Genomic DNA, 25,180 nt, shown 5'->3' with positions numbered 1-25,180 from the left:
GGAAATATCATACCTGCATTGGGGGAAGGCATGAGGGGGGCTGAGTGACACAGCAGGAAGAGAGAGCAACAGGATGTCTGCTTCTATAGGGAGATCGAATCAACCATGTGCTCACTTTAAGGCAGCACAGCTGTTAAGAGGAGAATCAGTGGGAATGATGTTTAATGCAGGATGATGTACTTGGACTTGACCTCTAACTTACCAAAGTGGAGGCTTTCCTATCATGGAATACCAGCTTTCCAGCTTCCCTCTGTGATAAGGTAGGGAATAGAGTCCTCATCCTACTTTCCTTAAGGTTAGTTTTCCCTCCAGGGCAGAAAAGGAAAGGGATTCCCCAGACTAAAGTGAACAAAGGGAGGAGAATTTTAGTCTTTTAAGGATAGAGGGCATTCCACAAATGAAAGATGATGAAATTATTCTGGGTTGTCTTGGAGATGAACACTTACATCACCAGAGATGGCTAAGGTTATGTGTCATCTCAGTGAGGACAGAGTTCTCAGTGGTTGGACATTGTGTAATACCCTCTATTTTATGATCCAATGTGAGCAAACAACGGGTGGAAAGGGGAATTGGTTTCCTGGGCTTGCATCTAATACATGGGGGGGGGGCAGCTTATTAATGGAGTCAGCTCAAGTAAATTTCACAGTGGGCACAATGGATCCCTGAAACCATCCTGCAACGACCCCCCTATTCCAGAATGCATCCACACTGGACTAACAGTAAATGCCCAGCAGAAGCCATTAGGGCCGCCCCTCCCTAGGAACCTAGTCAGTGAATGGCAAGAACAGATCCCTGGAGAGATGGCAGCGTTTAGTGCCTCCATGGAGGACTTGAAAGATGCCAGGGCGGTGGGTCCCACTACATTATTTATTACTTTAAGGTGTCAGACACAGCTGATTTCTAGGGCACACAGTTAATGATGACCCAAGTATCCCTCCTTTTCCAAACTGCTATCCCGCTCTAACAGCAACCATTCCCCCTCCTCTTGGTGTGCTCCCTGCCATCTGAGGGTTTGGTAACTTGCTACAACATTTCAAAGAACTCACAAAGCATACTTTCAGCTGAGTGCTTTATTAGGAGAGTCACAGGGTACACCAGTTTTGTGCCAATCCTTTAGAAAAGACAAGACTTAAAAAAACTTAAAAAGAAATCAAATAACTACTGGACTCAGCGTTGTTTGTTGGATGCATTGGATGGGAATCTCAAATCATTCAAATAAAAATTAAGAGTCACACTACCTACTTTTCACTTCTCTATGAAGTCCTCGTGACAGCTTCTGCTAAACAGAAGGCTGGCAGTTCACGTGAATGATCTGAGAGTCTGCTCCTGTTTAGGACACAAAGAAATCCTACGGGGACCATTTCCACTGTCACACGGGGCTGCTGCGAGTGGAAATGGTCCCAATGGCCCTAACAACAAGAGGTGGGTTAGATCTCAAAAGTTACAAGTGAGAAAGTAATGCCAAGTAGAAAGTAATCAGCCCTGATTTGGGAATCCCAAACAATAGTTATGGATTTGGGGAACTGGAGTTTCTTTTCCTGCTTTGCAATTCCCCCCATAAGCCCGAAGCTCTCTGGCTTCTTCAGTGCTGACTCTCACCTACTCTGGGTTGAGTCCTGAATGAACGGACTCACAGAACTCGTGGAAAGTCCTATACTGATTACAGATGGTTCAAGAGAGAGTAAAATGATTTAACACAAGCATAAAATCAGGATGCGTAAGGTGAGGACCTCAAGAGGGCTGCCAACAGGGAACTTGAACTTCCCCAGAAGGGATGTTCTCTGCTCTATGTCCCCATCTCAAGTCCGATCTTGGCTCACCGCCCCAGCTACCGTCTCTCCTATGGTGGCCACTTTCAACCCTTCCCAATGTCTCCCAACTTTTCTGTCTTTAAAAGGTGCTTTCTGTGGAGGGAGGGTGGGGTGGAAAGGGGGAACCGATTGCAAGGATCTGCATGTAACCTCCTATCTGGGGGATGGACAACAGAAAAGTAGGTGAAGGGAGATGTTGGAGAGTGTAAGATAGGACAAAATAATAATTTATAAATTATCAAGGGTTTATGAGGGAAGGGGGAATGGGGAGGGAGGGGAAAGTGAGGAGCTGATACCAAGGGCTCAGCTAGGAAGCAAATGTTTTGAGAATGATGATGGCAACAAATGTACAAATGTGCTGGACACAATGGATGGATGTGGATTGTGATAAGAGTTGTACGAGCCCCCAATAAAATGATTTAAAAAATAAATTAAAATAAACAAATAAAAGGTGCTTCCTTCAGGCTCATCCGGGGTTGTCCACCGACTGCTTTTAATTTTTAAGTTTGGTAGTCTTACCCCCGCCCCCGGAGGGTGTCTCACCTCTACATTTCCAACGTTCTACTTTTTTAAACAAAATATTTAAAGGGAAAGGCCCTATCCCTTCTCCGCCCAGGGCTCTGAAAGCAATTATATCTGGTCCACGACTCTCTGGTAAAGCTAGAAAATCTACCCATTTTCTGCAAAGGGGGAGACGGCAGGACAGGTACGGGCGCTGTACCGCACCGAACACTTGCAGACGGCCCCTCCCGGAGTCAGGCCCGCGGGCCGCGCCGGAAGTAGCTGTACGTGCTCTCGGAGGCCCCGCCCCCGCCGGCCCCGCCCCCGCCGGCTCCGCCCCGCCGGCTCCGCCCCTCGCCGGCTCCGCCCCCGCCGGCTCCGCCCCTCGCCGGCCGCCGTACGCAGGCGGGGATTCTGGGCTACGGGTCGCGCCGTGGACCTATTTACGGAAATGCAAAATGTGGAAACTCCTAGTTCTGGAGGAGAACACAGGTCAGTGTGTGCTTTATCCTCGCAACCGGGAAAGGGAGGCGTCTGGACGTGATAACTTTAGGGGAGCGCTGGGGTGCAGGTGTTTGGGGCACGCAGAAGGGAGTCCTGTGCTTTCGGGGTGCACAAGCGTAAGGGTAGCGACCCTGTAGGACCGGGTGGAACGGCCCCTGTAAGTTTCCGAGATTGTAACTCTTTAACGGAAATAGAAAGCCGCCTTCTTTCTCCTTCGGATTCGAACTGCTGACCTTGAAGCTCACAGCCCAGTGGGTCACCGTTCCGCTACCAGGGCCCATAGGCAATTGCAGAGTTCTTCTTTTCGTGTGCATTTCTTTTAGTAATTGGAGAAAGTAACAGGTTATGAGATGCATCGTTGTTGCTGGATTTTTCTTCTCTTGAAACCAATGCTCCCTAACCGCAAGCAGTGTCTGAAGAACGCTGCCCTGAAGGGGGCGATCTAGAGATGTTAAGTACCACCAAGAAATGTCTTAATTATTTACGTGAACTTTCTATCAAGTTAAATCCTAGGTGGCGTAATGGATTATGCGTTGGGTTGCTCACCTCAAGGTCAGCAGTTCAAATCCACGAGCCGCTCTGCAGGAGAAAGATGAGGCTTTCTACCCCAGTAAAAATTGAGTTTTGAAGTCACAATTTTATTGGCATATAATTCACAAATTATACAGTTCGATTGTTTAAAAATATTTAAAGGGGTTCTTCAATCATCATTAAGATCAATCTCAGAAAACTTTCGTCTTCTTTGTGCTCTTTATTATTAGCACCCCATTTCCTCCCACCTCCCTCGCCTTAACTCCCAGAAACTGCCAATCGAGTTACTGTTTCCTCAGATAGACCTATCTTGGATTGCATATGGAAACAAATAAACCAAACACCCAATAGAAAAATAAAACAGGAACCCCTCAGTTGAAAAATAACCAAAAATAATATGTACCAGAACCCTTTTAAATGGATCTAAAACGCGAACAGATGATGTGGTGTTAAATTCACCAACCTTCATCCGCGTTAGTCCACTTTCTGATGCACTCTGACAGCGAGGTTAAGGACATCCCTGGCCAATGGCCAGAGGAAATTCCCTGGAGGCTTAATTCCAGCGGAAACCCTGCCGTTGTGAGGGCAGCGTTTCTTTTATGTTGAATTGTAATCCACGTGTAAAGCTGCTCGTACTTGGTCTCCACCAGTAAGTGCTTCAAGGTCCCAGAGAAAACCGAACCTGCTGCCCTAGAGCTGTTGAGTTGTTTGTGACTCACAGCAACCTGTGGGACAGTTAAATTGCTCCATAGGGTCTTCCCCAAGGCTCTCAATCTTTTTTATTTTAAACGTTTTATTGCAATCCATACATACATCAATTGTATAAAGCACATCTGTACATGCATTGCCCTCATCATTTTCAAAGCATTTCCTCGCCACTTAAGCCCTTGGCATCAGTCCTCTTTTTTTCCCCCTCCCTCCTTGCTCCCTCCTCCCTCATGAGCCCTTGATAATTTATCAATTATTGTTTTGTCATATCTTGCCCTGTCTGAAACTCCCCTTTTCTGTTGTCCATCCCCCAGGGAGGAGGTCACATGTAGATCCTTGTAATCGGTTCCCTCTTTCCAACCCACTCACCCTCTACCCTCCCAGTATCACCACTCACATCCCTGGTCCTGAAGGGATCATCCGGCCTGGATTCCCTGTGTTTCCAGTTCCTGTCTGCACCAGTGTACATCCTCTTATCTAGCCAGACTTGCAAGGTAGAATTCGGATCATGATAGTTGGGGGGGAGGAAGAATTTAAGAACTAGAGGAAAGTTGTATTTTTCTTTTTTTTTTTTTGAAAGTTGTATTTTTCATCGGTGCTATATAGCACCTTGACTGTCTCGTCTCCTCCCCTAGACCCCTCTGCAAGGGAATCTCCATTGGCCGACAAATGGGCTTTGGGTCTCCACTCTGCACTTCCCCCTTCATGAACTATTGTAAGATTTTTTTTTTCTGATGATGCCTTATACATGATCCCTTCGATACCTCGTGATCACACAGGCTCACAATCTTTACAAAAGCACACGGTTACTTTCTCTGGTCGGTCTTCTAACCTTGTAACCACTGCACTAGCAGGGCTCCCCAAAGTGTTAACAAGTGCAGCTCCAAGTTTCTGTCCGTGTTAGTCTGGGTAGACTAGAGAAACAGATTCATAGACACTTGTGTGTACAAGGAAGAGGTTTATATAAAGAGTAATTATCATTAGGAAAACATCCCAGCCCAGTCTAGATCAAGTCCATAAGTCCGATAATAGCCCATATGTCGAATTCCAATCCATAAAGTCCTCTTCAGACTCATGAAGCATATGCAATTCCTCTTGCGACTCATGAAACACATGGAATGACACCAAATTCAGGAACATCACAGGCCAGTGGGTGGGAAGTCTTGTGGATCCAGTGGGTTGTAAGCATCTCAGTGCTGGCAGAGGTCTCTACATGGCTTCTCCAGCTCAGGACACTAGCGAAACTCCTTGCGTATTGTCAGCTGCAATGTCTCCCAGGGAGTGAGCCTGTGTCCAGCCTCCGGTGAGCTTCCTGCCACCAAATGAGATCATCGAGCTGTGACCTGATTGACAGGCTAGACTTCACCCCTTCATCCTAATACTAGCAAATTGACAACAGATTATGTAGTTAATTACCACAATGTCTAAATGAAGGGCATCTCCAAGGTGATGCAAACAATCTGCACCCAACAACTCCTGGGAAGAAAAGTCGGGATGGTCAACTTTTCTGAGGATTTGTTCTTTGCCTTGGAGAGGATTTGGACTCCTGGTTGACCCATGTGACAGACTAGACCCGTCTCTTAAGGTTTCCTTGGCTGTTGCTGTGAGGGGGCACAGAAAGTACCAGGTGTTTTCTCCCTGCAAGTGCTGGGTGGGCTCCAACCCCACCTCCCATTGGGTTAACCGCTTAGGGCTTCCACTGCACCAGCAGCGCCCCTGGAAGATTGCAGTCAGGATCCTCTGCCGCAGTGGAGGCCATCATGACTTCGAGGCAGCAAACACCACCATCTCTTGAGAAAGGTCTCGCTTGACCCAAGACACACGACGCAACTTGTGTAGAGCTCTCAGAAATATATCTGCTTATTGCAAGAATAGCTGAGCTGAGTGAATCTTCATCTGCCGGGATGAGCGCTGCTGTACCATGATGAGCGCTGTGCCCATGATCCGATCGGGTGCAGAGTCTGCGCTGCGCTCTCAGCCGCTCCCACTAAATGACCCCCCCCCCCCATGAGTCCGGCTGAGAGAAGGTGGGGGTAGGGGCTGGTGGGAGATGCAGCGGTGAATGCCTGTTAGCAGGAGTCCTTGTGAATGCTGGCTGCTGTGGGGATGAAGGGATTCCGTTCAGAAGCAGGAGGTGGGACGCTCACTACCAGCAAGCCCCAGGAGTGGAACTTGTCCCCTGGACTCAGAGAGGAACTTCCGCTGATTCTGGGTGCTTCGAAACCAGAGGAGCCGGAGCGTGAGACCGCGTGCTGGACTCCCCAGCCACCGATAAAGTAAAGCTGAGTGCGCCTGGGTAAGAGACTTGTGTGCCTTTGGACACTTAATTTGGGGAGCTGGCTCGCAGACCCAGGGAGTGAAGGCTGAGTGCCTTGCAGCCGAGTGGCACTCTCCTTAGACATCTCTCAGCAGCCCTCAGAAAAGCTTCGTAAGGTCCTGACAGCATCTGGGCCCGGAGCGCTTCTCACCCGAGATGTAACCCTGTTGACGTTCTGAATCGGTGTGGCTCGTGCCTTGCCATGAATGATGAGACCCAGTAGCTGAAAAGTCCACGCAAGTGTGTGTGAGGGAGTGAGTGTGGGGTGGGGGGAAGCCTCCGCAGCCAATAGGGCCCTGCGGAGCGCTTGCGCAATTGAAAGGAAAGAAATAAAGGACAACAGACTAGACAGTAAGTGCTCCCCTCTTCCTTGAAGACCGAATCAAGAGAGAGCCAATGCACTTGTGGGAAACTGAGGACAGGGAAGATCGAGTAGGCAGACAAATTCTTTATCCTCATATTTTAAGAAGCCTGGTAGGCCCGGGTTCTGGGTGGAGGGAGGCCTTCACCCTTGTGAGTTAGAGTCCCAATTACATTCTCATAATTAAGATTAATCCCCACAATAGTGTTGCCTTACAGCTACCCCTTACAAGCACATGGCTGATAACTATCTAGCCACCAGCTTTTCCTATAGCAGACATTTTGCTATTGCTCTCCCTGCTCAGGGGACAGACAACACCCCCCGCCCCCCGCCCCCCTTACCTACCCTTAGCACTACTGTTAGGTTACTTCTCCAGTGAATTCAGGCATCTCTAAGATTAAGGTACTGCCCACTTTGTTACATATGTGGTTGCCTGTAATTCGGGGGCTTGCGTGCTTGAGACTATATAAGTTGATGTAAGAATGCATGTTCTCTCCTGCCCGCACCTGGTTTCTGATGCCGTGGCGGAGGCGAGCACCCCAAAACTTTTGTCTGTCTCTTCATTTCTCACCTTCAATTACATAACCATCCCTTAGGACCCATCCAGATGTGGGCTGGATCCCACATATATTCTCCAACAGGCTTATATAATGTTGGGGCATGCAAGCCACGTCATACACACGCGTGGTAGGAAGAGCATGCACTAGAGGCATGTACTTGACAGGAAGGGGAGGTGCTTGGGGCATACACGTGACAGAAGGCACATACAGAACAAGATGGGGAAGTCCTAGGATTAAGATGTCCGCTTAAGCTTGAGCATCCCTGAGCTGACTTGACCTTGGGTGTCTTTGATCTCTTCTCCAAGGGAACAATCTGGGATCGGCATCAGATTGCAGTGGACCACACTTAGGGAGGGGTGGGCACGGACAGTTAGGTCTGCTCACTCTTAAGGCAGCCTCTGGGCACACTGGAGACCGGCCATGTGCTTCTAAGTGACATCTTTACATTGGCATTATTATGGGGGGACATTGTGGAACAATACTTTTAGTTAGGAGAATGTGATTAGGATTCATCTCCCAACTCACAAATGTGAAGGCCTTCCTCCACCAGAGTCTGCCTCCAAGCCTCCTCCAATATGAGTGTAGAGAATTTACATTTACTCTCTTCCTGGTTCTCAGTTTCCCACAAGTGAGCACGAATGTGCCGCCGCCTGGGTCAGTTTGGGGGATTTGGTATGAGGCCCAGCTGTGGGAAAGGTAACAAATGTCATTCCCACAGATTCTCCTTTAACGGCTATGCTGCCTTAAAATGGTTGATTCCGTCTCCCTGTGGAGGCAGACATGCCCTGATTATCTCCTCCCACTGAGGCGCCCAGCCCACCTCATGCCTTCCCCCTAATGCAGCTAATAGGCTTCCTCACCTGTGAGCTCAGACTTTACTGTAGATGCCACCCACCTTGTGACTTAGGTAACTAGTGAATGTGCATGTCATATGGCTACCTAAACAAATAGCCCCTAAACAATAAAGACGCCCACTCCAGTCCCTAGTCCCTCTCCTTCCCTCTCCCTCCTTCCCTCCTTCCCCCCTTTCCCTGCTCTCTCCTGCCTATCCCACCTTCTGCATCCCTACGTGAACCACCAAGTGGGGCTGAGGTGAGCATGCGACCATGAAATGCGTCTGATTCCTTTATTTTACCATCTCTTAGTCTCTCTGACTTTACTATAGCCTTTATGTATTATAGCTGTACAGTTGTGCCTACCCGACCCGTGATCGTGTGAGGGGCTGGTTTCCCCCACACCCAGCGATGCTGCACCTGGAAGGATGGGCATTGTTCAGGGTGCCTGGTATGTAAGTTTGGCATTCGTAGGAGCCTGGGGGTGGTGTGTGCCTGGCACAACGAGGCCTGTGTGATTTCTGAGGCTTGGAAGCCCAGGACCTCTGGCTGGTGGCTTGGTTGACATAGAGACATTGGCCGCCTTGTGTAAAACTGGTGTGGTGGCGGTGTCAGACATCCTATTCTACATACACAAGGAAGGGGGGGGGGGGAAGAAGCACCAGCATCTTTAGCCCAAGAGGGATTCCTTTGAAATGGAGGCTAGAAGTAACCTCCACCCTTGAGTCTTTGGGCCAGTTCTGATGCCATCCACGTGGTGCAGTGAAGTATTTATTTTTATTTGGACAGCCAGTGTGTATGGAGAGAGTAGGAGTCCTGTTGGCATAGTGGACTACGTGTTGAGCTGTTAACCTCAAGGCCAACAGTTCGAAGCCATCAGCCACTCTGTGGGCCAAAGATGAGGCTGCCCCATAAAGCTGGACAATTCTACTCGGAAACTCACAAGTAAACCAGCCTCTGACAACCGCGGGGTTTGTAGACGCAATTGTACGGTTATAATATATAAAGGTCATAGTAAAGCCATAGAGATAGGAGAGAGAGTAAAATGAAGGAGTCAGACACATGTTATGGTCCATGCTCACTTCCGGGACGGCCACGATCTCAGCAGCCAGGTCTGCGCAGAGAGAGAGAATATATTTCTAATCATGGCATACTTACACTTTAGGGGATGTGCAAGGCCCCCTGATTACATCATAATGGGAAGGGGTTGTACAATTGGCATACATCAATCACAAGGGGACAAGCTAGGGGTGTATACACAATCAGAAGGAGCGGCACCAGGGTACACATGTGACAAGATGGCGGATTCTAGAGTCAAGATGGCAGACTAACCATGGTCCTCCTTGAGTTGGCTTGACTTGTCTCTGGACTCTCCTTCAGAGAAACAATCCACTATCCGTATTGGCAGGGAGCGGGCCCTGCTTAAGGTGGGACAGATGATAGAGTTATCGTTCTAGATGACCTCTAAGCAGCTGACCTCTGACTGTACAGTCAGTGAATATGTGTTGCATGTACCCGTTTCCTTGAAAATAAGACAGTGTCATATATTAATTTTTGCTCCCAAAGATGTGGTAGGTCTTATTTTCAGGGGATGTCTTATTTTTCCACGAAGAAGAATACGGTACACATTTATTGTTGAACAACATAAAAAGGAAATTTATTATCTGTATACGGTACGGTAGTAGTTGTCATCACAAACCAGCATAACCAGACAAACTGTGAATCCTACAGTATCAAGAATTTCTTGTTACTACCATCATTTCCATGTACGACAATCTATGGTACATTTATTCATTTATTCAGTGACAGTCATGTCATCATCCTCTGGAACATCATCATAGCAATCCAAACCCTTATTTTCGGAGAGGTCTTATTTTTGGGGGGATGCCTTATATTTCAGCAAGAGGCAAAACTTTAAGTAGGTCTTATTTTCGGGGATGTCTTACTTTCAGGCAAACAGTGTGGCATCTTAGGTTTGGCATATATTTGGGGGGAAACCTGGGGGAAAGCCCTTCTATATCCCACAGGCAGTTCTACCCTGTCCTATAGGGTCACTAGGAGTCAGAATGAACTTGGTGGCACTGAGTTAGAGGTTTTCAGTTTATTCAATACAAACTGCTTACCAGGCACCTTGTAGTAGGGCCTTTACAAAATGCATTTCACTTAATGTACTCTCAATATCCTTTAAAAAGGCGCCATGTGTCCACCTGAGAGGTGAAACACAGATCACAGAGGTTGGGTCACTTGGTTTCGGTCACTCGGTTGATTTATTTGCAGAGCCGGAGCTAGACGCAGCCATGACACATTCCAAAGCCGAGCGACACAAGAAATGAGCATCAGAGTGCGGACAGCCTGTGCTGGACAGCCTGTGCTGGCTAAACACTAAGGATGTGCAACAGAACAGCAAGGGGAACAGAGCAACCAAGTCCCCAGGAAATACCAAAAATAGACTGTGGGGCCAGGGCGTGGCGCCCCATCAGACTCGACCAGAAAGCACTACTAAACTTGAACAAACAGGCCTTGAACTATTTATAGGCCTTTTTTTTGTCATTGGTTTTAGTTATTTTTTTTCTTTTGTTGCTTCGTTTTACTCTATCTTGTTTTTGTGCATATTATTATCTCTGCAGGTCTATCTAGATAAGATAGGCAGGATAAACAATCTGGAGGAGTAAGCAACAGGACTGTCCACACTCTGAGGCTCATTTCTTGTGGAAGCCAGCCATATCCAGGGGGGTGCTAAGGGACAGTTTGTAATTGAAGGGAAGAAATTAAGAGGCAGCAGAAGTTTGGGGGTACTCATCTGCTCCACGGCATCAGGAACCAGGCCCAAGTGGGAGAGAGAGAGAATGTATTCTTACACCAACTTATATAGTTGTGGGATATGCAAGGCCTGTCCCCCTGTGTCCCTTACCCCCCGCCCCAACCACAGACAGGTGCCTACATAACAAGGTGGGAGGATCTTAATTCTAGAGGTCCCTGAGCTCATTGGGGGATTAACCTAACAGTAAGCTGGGGGCATGTAAGGGGAGTGACTGACCCCTGAGCAGGGAGAGCAATAGCAATCTGTCTGCTCCTGTAGCTAAAGCTGCCAGCCAGAGAGCAATCAGCCCTGTGTCTGTAAGAGGTATTAAGGCAGCACTAGGATGGGAGGATATTGTGGGGATGATGTTTAATTAGGAGACCGGGGCTGAGACTCATCTCCAACTCACAAATGTGAAGGCTGCTCTCCACCCAGAACCCTGGCCTCCCAGACTTCCTCGATCCTGAGAATAAAGAATTTGTAAGTATGCACTCTCTTCTCGGTCCTCAGTTTCCCTTCCAGGAGGCCGCACAAGAAAGTTTTATGAAGAGGCAGACTTGGCAGATGACCAGGGTTCAGAAACGGGAGAAAAGGAGGCTACTTCAGGTAGAGGAATTAACAGGTGCCGAAAGACAGCAAGGAACATGTTTGAGAAATAACCATCACCCTCTTAGGTCGCAAAGCAATCATGTAACTCAAAAAACGGTTTATAAAAGAACCAGAACAATTAATGCAGTAGAAAAACAGAACGCAAAATCTCGGAACCAAACTCACTGCTATCAAGTCGATTCCAACTCCTAGTGACCCCCACAGGACGGAGTAGGCCTGCCCCTGTGGGTTTCTGAGACTGTAAATCAGGCATCCTGAAACAATGGCCCACGGGCCACATGCGGCCCGCCGAGAACATATATCCGGCCCACCGGGTGTTTTTGCCCTGTTTGTTTTTTTTACTTCAAAATAAGATATGTGCAGTGTGCATAGGAATTTGTTTACAGTTTTTTTAAAAACTATAGTCTGGCCCTCCAACGGTCTGAGGGACAGTGAACTGGCCCCCTGTTTAAAAAGTTTGAGGACCCCTACCTTATGTCATACTCTGTAATTCAACTGCAGAACTTAGAGATTCCCCTGTACTTGGTCCAGTACTTCCTCTCTGCTTTAAGAACAGTGTCGCGTGACTGCAGGACCCAGGTAGAGAAAGTGGGGTCCCCGCTGCTATAGCCCGGGACCGGACTGGAAAGGGGTAAGACAGGAGGGGCAGGGAGTGGCTTGAAAGGGAAAAGGTAATGGCAATGAATTAGTAATTCACTGACCTTTTATTAATAAGTCAAAGACCTTGTAGCCCGGGTCTGTAATTCCTATCAGATGGCTGGGTCAGCACACCCACTGTAACCGCCTTGCTCTGTGCACCAGGAATCCTACTGCTTCCATTGATTCTCTGTCCCCATTTCTAGTCCTCCCAGCTGCCTCCTGTATTAAAGACATCCCTCTTTCCCTTGAGTCTAGGAGGTTCCAAAGAACGAGCTCCTCTCCCATCCCTTTGGGGAACAGCTCATCTGCCTTACTTGGGTCACACCTCCCATAATTCCTCATGCTTTTTAATTTTCATCACTTCCATTTTCTCTCCTGATCCTCTCAGTTCAAATATGTATGTCTAGATTATTGGTCTTTTCAAAGAGCAAGATTTTTTTAAAAATATCATTTTATTGGGGCTCATATGTCTCTTAATCCATCCATCCATCCAACCATTGTGGCAAGCACATTAATACATTTGTTGCCATCATCATTTTCAAAACATTTGTCTTCTACGTGAAACCTTGGTATCAGCTTCTCATTTTCCCCCTTCCCTCCTTCATGAACCCTTGATAATTTATAAATTCTTTTTTCATATCTTATACTGACTGATGTCACCCTCCACCTACTTTTCTGTTGTCCAGCCCCCTGGGAGAGGGTTATAGGTAGATCATTCTGATCAGTTCCCCCTTTCAAATCCCATCTTCCCCTCCCCTCCTGGTATGGCTACTGTCAATATTGGTCCTGAGGGCTTTCTCTGTCCTGGATTCCCTGTTTCCAGCAAATAGCAAGATTTTTGCACTGTGGAGCACTTAACTCTTCTGGTTATTTTTTTTCTAAGTCTTATCTTTTACAAAAGTACAACCCACTTCCTAAGGGACAGTGTGTGCATGTGCACCTGTTGCTAAGACCAGTGGTTCCCAAAGTGGGTGGTACTCTTCCCCCACCCACTCCCCCAGCAGTGGGCCCTGGAACTATCCAGGGAGTCACTGTGCTTTATCCTCAACCATGGGCTATAATAGAAAATATTTTCATTGCTAATGGTGTGTATTTTTTTATGCGGGGGGCAGGGGGCGGGGGAAGTGTGTGTATGTGTGTGTGGGGGAGGGGGCGGGGGTAGACCAAAAAAGTTTGGGAACCCATGGCTTAGACCCAGAAATACAACATTACCAATACCCAAAGTTCCCCAATGCATCCAGATCTCACGCCCACAGGCAATTACCATCTTGTTCTTTATAAGAAGCACTTCCAGCCAGGTGTTGATAGTTTTGCTATGTAGGAAACCATTACAAGTTTTTCATTTTGCCTATTTTCTTGGGAATCGTGTGTTCTGATTATTTCGTGCCAGGGTTATTTTACTCAATATTACTTGTTGAGTCGATCATGTTGCTACTTTTTCATTTCGTAACAAGAATTCGCAAACTTGTTCTGCAACATTCTACATAGGAAATACTTTCACATCGGTTTCTCTCCATTTTTATTTGTTTAGTTTTGTAGTCCTTTACCATTGTCGAATGATGTAGTTGCTGTATAGCATTGCAGTGTCTGGATAGCACAGCGGTTCTCAACCTGTGGGTCTCGACCCCTGTGGGCCCGATTCATCACAGTAGCAAAATGACAGTGATGAAGTAGCAGCGAGATTCATTTTATGGCTGGGGGTCTCCACCACATGAGGAACTGTCTGAAAGGGTGGCGGCATGAGGAAGGTTGAGAACCACTGAGCAGCTTTCCATACTGAGAGTGTACATTTGGGGCTTGGGGAGTTTAGGCTGTGCTGACTAATACTGCTGTGAAAATGACTCATGCCTCTTGGTTCAACTGTCTACTTGATTTGGATGGGTATAGACCTAGATGTCTACTTCAGAGTATTTGTTCTTGTTAGCATCTTAAAGCCTTGTGGATTTACCTTTCTATTCAGAGGTGCTGTATTAGTTGTTGCCTTAGTTGTGAGGTAGGGAATCAACTTTTTAATTAAAAAATTTTTTTTCACAGCTAATTTGATTATCTAAGCACTCATTTTTTGAAGGACATCGTTAGTCTCTGTTTCTGGAGATTCTGTATTTTAACCGTTTTGGGATATGCAAAATCTTCTGGGTCACCAACTAAAAAGAGAGTCAGCCTATGTTGACTTGGACGTAATGTACCACCGATACGGAATTTTCCCTTCAGCCTCTAGGTTGTGACTGCCCAGTAGCAGGAGAATCCACTGAAGGAAGGAGGCAGAGGGTCGCGGATTTGCGGATTGCCATTTCCGGGGACGGCCTTCACCAGAGACGGAGATTTCTGAACAGAAATTTAGAGCTGACCCAGAAGACACAGAGACAAAGCATCCCAGTTGCTGGCCATTTCCTGAAAACCAAAGAAAATGATGAAGCCGCAGGTGACTCTTGCTTTTTTTTTTTAAACTCTATGTGGGGTACCAGCCCTCACAATTGAATGGGTCCAAGGGGAAGCTGTGTCATTGAGGGGTGAAATTAAAGAGACCTCAGACAAGATAAAGCATGCGGTTGCTCACCTCTGGGACCATCATGACTTCAGGAACCACATCCGCTTGGAGAGAGAGAATATATTTCCTTCCAGGGCTTATAGACACTCTAGGGGTGTGCCAGTCCCCCTAGTTACAAGTAACCATGTGCGTAATAGGAAGAGGTTGTACAATGGGCATCTGTGTAACAAGATAGGTGGGTTCTAGAGTCAAGATGGCAGCCTAACTAGGTTGTTTCTGAGTTGGCATGACCTTAGGTGTCTTGGGGCTCTCCTTCGGGAGAACAATCCATGATCCTTATCAGAAGGGAGTGGGCCCTACTGAGTGGGACAGTCAACAGGGCCTGATTGCCTTAGATGGCTGACAACCTTTAGGCAGATAACCTTTAAGCAGTTGACCTCAAAGTATCTAGTCAGTGAACATGTGCTTGCCAACAGCTCTTTAGGCTTGGCATTATTATGAGGGGACATCATGGGGAATAACTTTTCCCAGTTCTGCTTCCCACACAACTAGATTTGTAAAGGCATATAAAATAAGGTGACCAAATTTTAACATTGGGAAAGCAGGACATCATTGATAAAACTCATATCCTGGTGAAATAGCCACATGGCAGCCAAACACCATATCCCTAGCATGTGCATTCTTTCCAAAATTCGGGACTTTTTAAAAATGCCGCAGGATGCGGGAAAAATTGTTAAAAATCTGGACTGTCCCACCAAAAGTGGGACGTCTGGTCACCTTAGTATAAAACTTCAGTTCAGTTCTGAAAGGATTATATGTGGCCATGCAGGCACTGGGCAAAGAGGTCTGTAACTGGTGTCAGAATTGGTGGAGCAAGAAGGAATGCCTGCTCTCTGCTTCATAGGGACTAGCCTTGGGCTGATGCTGATATTGATCCTCTCCCCCATGTGACATTGGACAAGGAGGTCTGGGCTGCATACTGCTCTGTGATTGGTATGCACCTGTAGGAATTTTCCAACAGACTGTGGAAACAGGGCAGGTGCCTTTCCTGAAGGGACCGAGGAGAGCTTGACCAGCCTTGCCTGCTACGCAAATGAAGTATCTGACTGTGGGAGTGACATCATCTGGTGTCAATTTGAGAGGATTCAGAGTGGAGGGGTGGAGTTTAGCCTGTCTATCAGGTCGCAGCCTGATGGCCTCCTTTGGAGGCACTCAGGAGATAAGTAGCTCCCTGGAGGCCAGACACCCTCTCTGTTTCATATTCATGGAGCTACGCTAGAGTCCTGGAACTGGAGGAGCCACGTGATGACCCACGCCGGCATTGAGATGCTTCTACCACCACTGGTTCCCCAAGACTTCCCACCCACTAATCTGATCATTCAGCATCATTGCATGGCTGCGTGAGTCTAAAGAGGAATTTATGGACTAGTATTAACATATAGGGTAATATCGGACTTGATGGACTTGATCAGGACTGGGCTGGGAGGTTTTCTTAATGTACAATTGCTCTTTGATATAAAGTTCTCTTACACACATGAGTGTCTATGAATTTGCTTCTGTAGTCAACCCGGACTAGCACACTGGCCTACCAAGAGGAATCAGTTGGCTTGTAGCCCTTCTAGGAGCAGGCTATGCCTTGACATTAACTGGGAGGTGTGTGTGTGTGTGTGTGTGTGTGTGTGTGTGTGTGTGTTTTAAATTGTGGGAGAATGGAATGAAAAGGTAGTGGGAGTTTTCCACAAATGTTTTTGAAGTTTTCCACAAATGTTTATAAGCAGCTGGCCCCACAAAAGCTGAGCAGATAGAGAGAAGCCGCAAAACTCCCAAGAGAAGAAACAGAGAGGAGAGTCACGGAACTGCGTGAACGAGCGGAAACACTAGTCCAGGGCTGTAACATTCAAGATAACCAGACTCCCAGCTGCAGAGGTAGCAGCAGTAGGCCCAGAAGGGGCCCAGCAGCAAAAGCGGTGACAACAGATGACAGGGCCACAAGGACACTGTCTTGTGGGGACCAGGGACTGCTAAGAGAACTGCCTTTCACTGAAGAAGGGGAGCTTTGTCGACATGCTCCCTGACACTGAGTTGTACTCTTGTAAAAATGTATTACCGAGAGGACATGTCTGCAGCCATCCAGTGATCACCGAGACTTTTATTTAGAATAATGCCCCCCTCCCACCACCTGTATGAACAGAAACTCTACTGGAAATAGTTTTTGATTTCCCCACATGGATGCATTTTAATTATCAGGTGACCAGATTTTAACGTTGGTAAAGCAGGACACCATTGCTAAAACTCATATCCTGGTGAAATAGCCACATGGCAGCTGAAAACTACAAACCCTAGCTTGTCGTGCATTCGTTCCCCAAATATTGGGACTTTTAAAAAACGCCACGGGACGCAGGAGAAATTGTTAAAGATTGTGACTGTCCCACCAAAAGCGGGACGTCTGGGCACCTTATTTTAATAGAATAGCATTCTCTTCACTATATTCCAATATTGGTGGTGAAGATTTTAGCATCGTGGTATGTTTTATTCTCCCAGATGTCAGTTGCATTAGGTTTATCATTTTGCAACCAGGTCGGCAGATATATATGCACATGCACAGGTACATATACGTGCGTGCCTCGTATACAAGGTCAGCGAAGATTTAGATTTAATTGCTCCACATTACAGAAACATCTCACTGGGTTGAATGGAAGGATGGGTCATTGAATTTGCAATTACAGAACTTTTTTTTTCCTAAAGGGCATCAAAAATTAACAAAACAAACAAACATTAGGTAGTAGGAACAGCCTGTGTCAGGGAAATGAACCCAACGGCGCCCTTCACACTTCAGTTGTGTCGTCACAAGGAAATCATTAAACGGGACCTTCCCTGTTGTGACAGGTACCACTGGCGTTCCACGATGTGGCTGTGGAGTTCACCCAGGAGGAGTGGCAGCTCCTGGGCCCCGCTCAGAAGGACCTGTACCGGGATGTGATGCTGGAGAACATTAGCCACCTGGTGTCCTTAGGTGAGGGCAGCTCTCCAACCGCTGAAACTTGTGCAGTGTCTGTGGGCCTCCAAAGTAGGCCCACAAGTCCATTCTCAAGTCTATCTTCTGGGCCTTGGGGAATAGGTCTCTTCTCCCTACCCCCGAGAGACAGCTCTTTCCCGAGTGCATATCGAAATTATTTTGTTCTCAATCTAACATTCTGCAGTCTTCACAAGAGTATGTCCAGTGGGGTGTGTGCCTAAGTCCTTTGTCATTTCCCATGAGCAGGGTACCAAGTTAGCAAACCAGAAGCACTGTCCAGGTTGGAACGAGGAGAACCACCGTGGAGGTTAGAAGATAGTATCCACCCTCGAACTTTCTCAGGTGAGTGGAAGGAAATGGTGTGAAGGATGTCTCTGGGATACGTCACAGTGTTGCTTCCATGTGCCCCTCCCCAGGTGGAATCCCTTTCTTGACTAGAGAAAAACATATGCCTCTTCTGAGATCAGGTCTTTGTGAATTTGATATACATCTTGAGGTGCTTGTCTGCAGAGTTCTGCCTAGGAGTCTCAAACCTTTCCCATCTTCTTCATGTTTAACCACCTTACCTTGGTTTGAAATTCTGCTTTCCAAGGAGAGAACTTTGATTTTATAATAGTCGGTAGAGCTCTACAGTCAGCATCTGTGTTAGTCTGGGTGGCCTAAAGAAACAAATTCATAGACACTCGTATGTGTATAGGATATACAAGAGCAGTTGAATATTGAGAAAACATCACAGCCCAGTCCAGATCAAGTCCATAAGTCCTGTATTAGCCCATATGTCTGATACCACTCTGTAAAGTCCTCTTCTGACTCATGAAACACATGCAATGATGGGGAATACAGGAAGATCACAGGTCAGTGGGTGGGAAGTCTTGTGGATCCAGTGGCATTGTAAGCATCTCAGTGCTGGCAGGGATCTCCGTGTGGTTTCTCTGGCTCCAGAGTCTGGCTTAGTTCCATTTGTCTTGTCAGTAGAGAATCTCTCAGGGAGTGAGGAGAGAGAGAGAGAGAGAGAGACACTTCTCTTGACTCATTCCTGCCTCTCTTGCCTCTAAAGAGGAAATTAAGGAGTTCCCAGAATCCTTAGGGGAAGGCCATGCCCACACAGAGGCTTCGTTGGTTATCATCTGACTGACAGGCTAGACTCCACCCCTTCACCCATAATCTTCTCAAATTGACAAAGGATTATATAACTACCACAGCATCTTCCTCCACCACTGGGTAATAGTTCCTTCTTGAATCCTATCTACTGTAAACATTGACTGTACAACAGTGTGACCCAAAGTAGGTAGTCCCCCGCCCCCCGCAGCCTGGGGGGTGCAGGACTCTGGGAATGCCAAGCAGATGCTTATATTTTGTCTTGGATTATGGGCCATCGTACAAAAGTTTTCAGTTGCCTGGGGGATGCTGAGTTGTTTTGTATATTTTCCTCCCTCCTGAAAAGAGACAGTAGACCAAATAAGTCTGGGAACCCCTGCTCTTATTTATGTATTTTCTTATCTTCTATTTGCCATTAGCCCGAGGATCTCCAAAGAATTAATTTCCATTTCCTCGTTTGCTCTTGTATTTGTGGCACTAGAAGTATTGTCAGAACCTGTCTAACTTCAGGGGGGAGTGTGAGAATCAAGATTAACCCGATTCCACCATTTTCATGATTCTGACACAAGCCAGCCTCCCCATTGCACTCTACTTTTCTGCTGGATTCAGTAGTTTGCTGCGGCGGCCACAGAGAACTCCCAGACCATACTCAGGACGAAGTGTTTCATTAAGGAAGTAACAGGCTACAGTTTGAGATGAGGATCAACAGGCTAAACTCGAGATCAGGATTAGGAAGCACGCAGGCTCCTTCAAAGTGGAGAGTACATCCTTTCCGTCTGTAGTCAAGGACAGCTCTGAGCTCCTACAAGCTGACTCCTCGCTCTACCACATGCTCCTCACTCAGTAAAGCACACCTTCCTCAGTTCCCTCGGGTCAGGCCTCCTCTTGGCTGTACCTGTCTTCTCTCTGCCTTTCTGCTCTTGACCTTTCTATGGGTAACTGACCTAGGTCTTATCCAGTGTGATGATTTTGTTCAACTCTTAGCTGCCTTCTCCTTAGCAGCAGCTTTCTGCCCTTACCATTGACTCGACTGCAGGGCATCTTCTGTCCTTGTCCCTGACAAATGTGCCACTGGATCTCTGGGTCTGCCCCTGCTGTTTTCAGTATTAAGCACTCGACTTACATTAGAGTTCTTTTAGGAAGCTCCTTTCTGTTGGGGTGAGCCAGCCTGCAACAACCAAAGGGCCAGGAGGCACAAATGGAATTAGGCAAGTAGGGTGCTTGTGGTCTACTACTAGGTGCCCTGGTGGCATAGTGGTTGGGCTGTGATCCACAAAGTCAGCAGTTCAAAACCACCAGCAGCAATATGTCAACACTGATGTATGAAGATGATAGTAATGTCATAGAGGATAAGAAAGTTAGGAGAGAGAATGAAATAAAGGAGCCAGACACGTTTTATGGTAGCATGCTCCCCTCAGCTCTTCTTGATGGACCACGTGGAACTGGGAGAAGTGAGAGTGAGTCTTTACTATATTGGGACATTTATAGGTAGCATTAAGTGTCACGAGCGACATGATCAATAATTAATGCTCTTTGACATTTTTGAAGCATTGCCTTCATCAGTGTACCCACCCGGGTAGAGTTGGAGAGAGCAGGAGTTGATGTCTCCTTGGTTCCTAGCTCTCTGAACTCTCAATCTTTCTACCTGGGTTTATATAGACAGTCCAGCTGGCCATTTGACATCATTCTGGGTCTTATCTGGGTCCCCCAGAATTTCTGGGGTGGGTCCTAGACCGCTTATTTACATCTTTGCTGTGGTTCAGCATCTTTGCTAGGCCTCATAGGACTATCATTTTCTATTAAAATGGAATTGCTTATGTTCACTGCTCATCGTCTTGCAAGGTAGTTCTTTGTTGTCCTCATCACTTAATACATGCATATTCATTACTTACATGCGTCACAAGGTGGGCAGTATCTACATTAAGGGTTCCTGAGCTCACAGGTGAGGAAACCTCATACCTGCATTGGGGGAAGATATGATGGGTGACAGGCGGAAAGACATAGCAACAGGATGTCTGCTTCTCTAGGGAGATAAAATCAACCATGTGCTCACTTTACGGCAGCACAGCTGTTAAGGGAGAATCTGGGATTGATTTTTTTAAAGCCTGATAATGTACCTGTACTTCACCTCTAATATCCAAAGTGGAGGCTTTCTTAGTGTGGAATACCAGCTTTCCAGATCCCCTGTGTAATAAGTTAGGGCATACAGTCCTTGTCCTATTTCCCTCAGTGTTCATTTCCCACACCTTTCCTCCTCCTGCTTCTTTCTTTTCTCTTTTCTACTCTTCCTTGCTTTCCCCTTCGGAAGCCTCTGTGGCGTTGGCTGCTTATATTTACAGCTTCTTGTCCATGATACAGAATACCGTTTGGGAACTGATCCATGCTGTTGTTAGGTAACATCGAGTTGGTTCCAACTCATAGTGACACTGTGTGCAACAGGACGAAACAAGACTGGTAGAGTCCCTGCTCCCCACCTCCGGGATGGCTTATGTTAAGCTTAGTGGGATGGCAAAACTGACCACTCCTCTTGGTTAAATTTCTTCCATACATTTATTTGAATGGTTTCAATCCTACAAAGGTTCTATGCACCATTTGTCCTATTAGCAAGTTGTCCAATCCCCATGGTAAGCCAACACCAAACACTCCCTCCCCCCACAGATTCCCTGTCATTGAGTCAGTGTTGACATATTGCTGCTGGTGGTTTTGAACTGCTGACTTTGTGGATCACAGCCCAACCACTATGCCACCAGGGCACCTAGTAGTAGACCACAAGCACCCTACTTGCCTAATTCCACAGTCATTTGCTGGGAGTTACAAACCATGGGGAAAGACCATGTAAAAGTGATCCATCACACCTTAGGCCACCTATTGGCTTTCCTAACCCTGCTTCGTTTACACTTGGAAGAGAACTTGCCTCTCCCAATCATCTTACCAGTCCAAAACAGTTATTAGCAATCAGTCCTGTCATCGGGAAAAGAATCTTCAGGGTGAGGTTACTGAGGCACCAGTGCCCAACTACTCAAGAAAATCCCAAAGGTTCATACTTATTCTTAAGGAACAATATCCTTCAAAGACCAAGTTGTTTGGATAGCGTTAATTGTAGACCTCACACCGTCCCTTAGGTTGTGTTTATCAAAACAAATGGGATGGCTCCATAAGCACAAGGAATGTGTTTGTATATCCCCAGCTCCAGTTCAGTTCTGAGTACATAATACCCATGGAATAAAGATTCCTGGACTGAGCCTCTTCTTCCCTAGTTTGGATCAGGTGTTCCTTTGGTATCTGTAATATGCTCATAATGACTTACTTGTATTTTATACCCTCTGAATGTTTCCAAGACTTCAGTAGGAACACCCAAATACATAAATTGCTTCCTTGTTTAAGATTTAACACTTTTTCTACGTGAGTTAATTTTACCTTTTGAGCTCTTTATATCATTGTATTTTTACCAGGGTGCAGGAAACAATAAATGTGGAGTTGTATTTATACTTATGATTGTCACCCAAGACTCACCTTATAAAAAAGAATATTTTTAACAAGCAGCGTTATTTCATTCCAGATGGTGGGAAGATTTATTGTTCTCTTTATCTTCTAGAAATCCAAAAAGGTAGTGAACGTCTGCTGGGGAACCTGCCAAAGGAAAGCAGCGCAAATAAAACGAAGCAATCCCAGGAAGGCAATGCATTTGAAAACAGCGCTCACACAAGTCACTTGGCTTTCAGGCAAAACTACAGTCTGCTTGATTTCCGTGGAAAAACTGTGAAATCAATTTTAACATTAATCAACCAGAACAGAAGATATGAAATGAACTCCGCGAAGCTTAACAAAGATGAGGAAATCTTTTTCCATGCCAACCATGAACAGTTACAAACTGAGTTTAAATTGCTTGCTGGTCAAAACACCAACAATATGAAGTCTCAGCTCTTGAAGCACCAGAAAACAGAGAAGGTAGAGAAACCCCATGTCTGTGGTGAATGTGGGAGGGCCTTCTTCTGGAAGTCTGTACTCCTGAATCATCAGATGATTCATACGGGAGAGAATCCCCATCGATGCAGCCTCTGTGGGAAAGCTTTCTCTAAAAAGTACTTGCTCACCGAACATCAGAAAGCTCACACCAAAGATAAATCTTATAAAAGTTCAGACTCTCACAAAGTATTTGCCATGAAATCTGACCTCAGTGTGCATCTAAAAATTCATAAAGTGGAGAAACCTCATAGATGCAGTTTGTGTGGGAAAGCCTTCTCCCGAAAGTTCATGCTCACAAACCATCAGAAAGCTCACACAGGGGAAAAACCTCATGAATGCACAGAATGCGGCAAGATGTTTATCACAAAAGCCGGCCTCAATATGCATCAGAAAACACACACAGGAGAGAAGCCCTGTACGTGCAGTGCATGTGGAAAGTGCTTCAGCCATGAGCTAAGTCTCATTGCTCATCAGCGGATTCATAAACAGTTATCCTGTGAAGGTACAGACTGTGACAAAGTCCCACTGATTAACTTCTCACCCAATCTACACCAGAAGACACACAGAGTGGAGAAGTACTTTCAGTGCAGTGAATGTGGGAAAGCCTTCAACCGGAAGAAGCAGCTACATTTACATGAACGAATTCATGCACGAAAGAGACCCTACGTCTGCAACGTGTGTGGGAAAGATTTTGCCTCTATGCTTGACCGTTTTAACCATAAATTAACGCACACAGGAGAGAAACGTGTAAATCCAGGCAAGGTGGAAGACAATGGTCTCATGCAAGACAAAAACCCTGTTAAGACAATGACCATACAAATGCTTTCTGTGGAATCTCAGTCATTAAACATCAGTGGAGTCCTAACAAATCAGAACGTGGTCCTTGTAGGGCAGCCTGTTACCAGATGCGAACCCTCAGGAACTGACAGAAAAATTGTACAGGAGAGAAACCTTATTAATTCAGTGAATGGGACAACACCTGCAGTAATCAATTGTGTCTTATTTTACCTTCCAGAAAATGTCACTTGCCAGCTAATCTAGCCAAAGGAGGAGTAATCTACATTAGATAAAATAGACATTGAGTGATTGCTGTAAGAATTTTAACTTGATTTTTAAGAGTTAAAATTTATTATGATCATTTCTTCTGGGGGTAAAATAAACAGTTGCCTTCAAATTGATTTACAACTTGTAGTCATCTTGTGCGTACCATAATAGAACTGGGCTCCAAAGGGTTTTCAACGGTTGATGTTTGGAAGTAACTTATGAAGTTTCTTCTGAGGCATCTGTGGGGACCAGCCTCTACAACTGAATGGGTCCAAGCGGCAGTTGTGTGACTGAGGGGTAAATTGAAGAGACATCAGGCAAGACATGCAAGGGCTTACCTCTTCTGATGAGGCTGGAACCAGAGAGAGGGAGTAACATATTCTCTCACAAGCTTATATAACCTCAGATATGCAAGCCCTGCTACACACATATGTAACAGGAAGGTGTTGTATTAGAGGCATACATGTAACATGAGAGGGAAAAGCTAGCGGTATAGGAAGGGGAGCTACATGAAACAGGAAGGGGAGTGACATGAAACAGGAAGGGGAGGTACTAGAGGCATACATGTGACAGGAAGGCACATATGTAACAAGACGGGCGGTTCTAGAGGTAAGATGGTGGCCTGACCTTGGTCTTCTCTGAGCTGACTTGACCTTAGGTGTCCCTGAGCTCTTCTCCAGGGGAATTATCTGTGATTTTTAAAAATCTGTGATCTTTAACAGAAGGGGGTGGGACAGACAAAAGGGTCTGATTGTTCTTGATGGCAGTGAACCTTCAGGAGTATAGTTAGCAAACATGCGCTTCCAAGTAGCACCTTAAAATTGTTATGGGGGATACTGTGGGGGTTGATTCAGTGCCCAACTTTCACACGCATATGAGGCAACTGGAAATACCATGGCTGCGGGTCAGGCGCACGCCAGTCTTTAACGCGACCTTGCTCTGAACCGATTTGCCCAATGCAATCATTCTGTTGTTGGCTTTCTCGAGGCTGATTCCACAAGCATCGTCTGTGGATCTAAGCAAAATGAAATTCGACCAGTTCCATGTTTTCTCTGTGTCTCATAATTCATCAAGTCACTTACTGTGGACAATCTGCTTCTTCGTGATTGAGCCGGAGCCTTCTAAATGATTCCCGAAGGAGGAGCTGATGCCATTGGCTTACGTGGAGAGCAAATGTTTTGAGAATGATGAGGGTAAGGAATGTACAAATGTGCTTTATACAATGGATGGATGTATGGATTGTGAGGAGTTGTATGAGCCCCCAATAAAATGATTAAAAAACAACAACAAAAAAAGATTGCTGAAAGCGTCAGACCTCTGTACAGAAGGCATCACAGATGGCCGCCTGCGGTGAGCTACCATCTGCTGGGCGCACACAGGTCGCCTCCCCAAGC

General features: G+C 46.3%; 1 protein-coding gene across 2 annotated transcripts; it reads left to right on the top strand.

Annotated features, from left to right (window-relative positions):
• Positions 1–2,714: 2,714 nt before the first annotated feature.
• On the top strand, positions 2,715–25,033 carry LOC142432282 (uncharacterized). Of its 2 annotated transcripts, none has more exons than XM_075537415.1 (5): positions 2,715–2,804; positions 14,386–14,596; positions 17,549–17,675; positions 17,925–18,020; positions 22,372–25,033. In XM_075537415.1, exons 2-5 carry the CDS (start codon positions 14,582–14,584, stop codon positions 23,781–23,783), a joined length of 1,650 nt encoding a protein of 549 aa, XP_075393530.1. In that variant the 5' UTR covers positions 2,715–2,804; positions 14,386–14,581; the 3' UTR covers positions 23,784–25,033. The 2 variants fall into 2 exon arrangements, with proteins under 2 accessions (XP_075393530.1, XP_075393531.1); XM_075537416.1 differs by lacking the exon at positions 2,715–2,804 and adding an exon at positions 8,479–8,577.
• Positions 25,034–25,180: the final 147 nt, after the last annotated feature.

This window comes from Tenrec ecaudatus, chromosome 18 (genome assembly GCF_050624435.1).
Source record: "Tenrec ecaudatus isolate mTenEca1 chromosome 18, mTenEca1.hap1, whole genome shotgun sequence".
Lineage (NCBI taxonomy): Eukaryota > Metazoa > Chordata > Mammalia > Afrosoricida > Tenrecidae > Tenrec > Tenrec ecaudatus.
The sequence above is the reverse complement of the archived record's forward strand: the minus strand, read 5'-3'. Positions and strand labels throughout refer to the sequence as shown.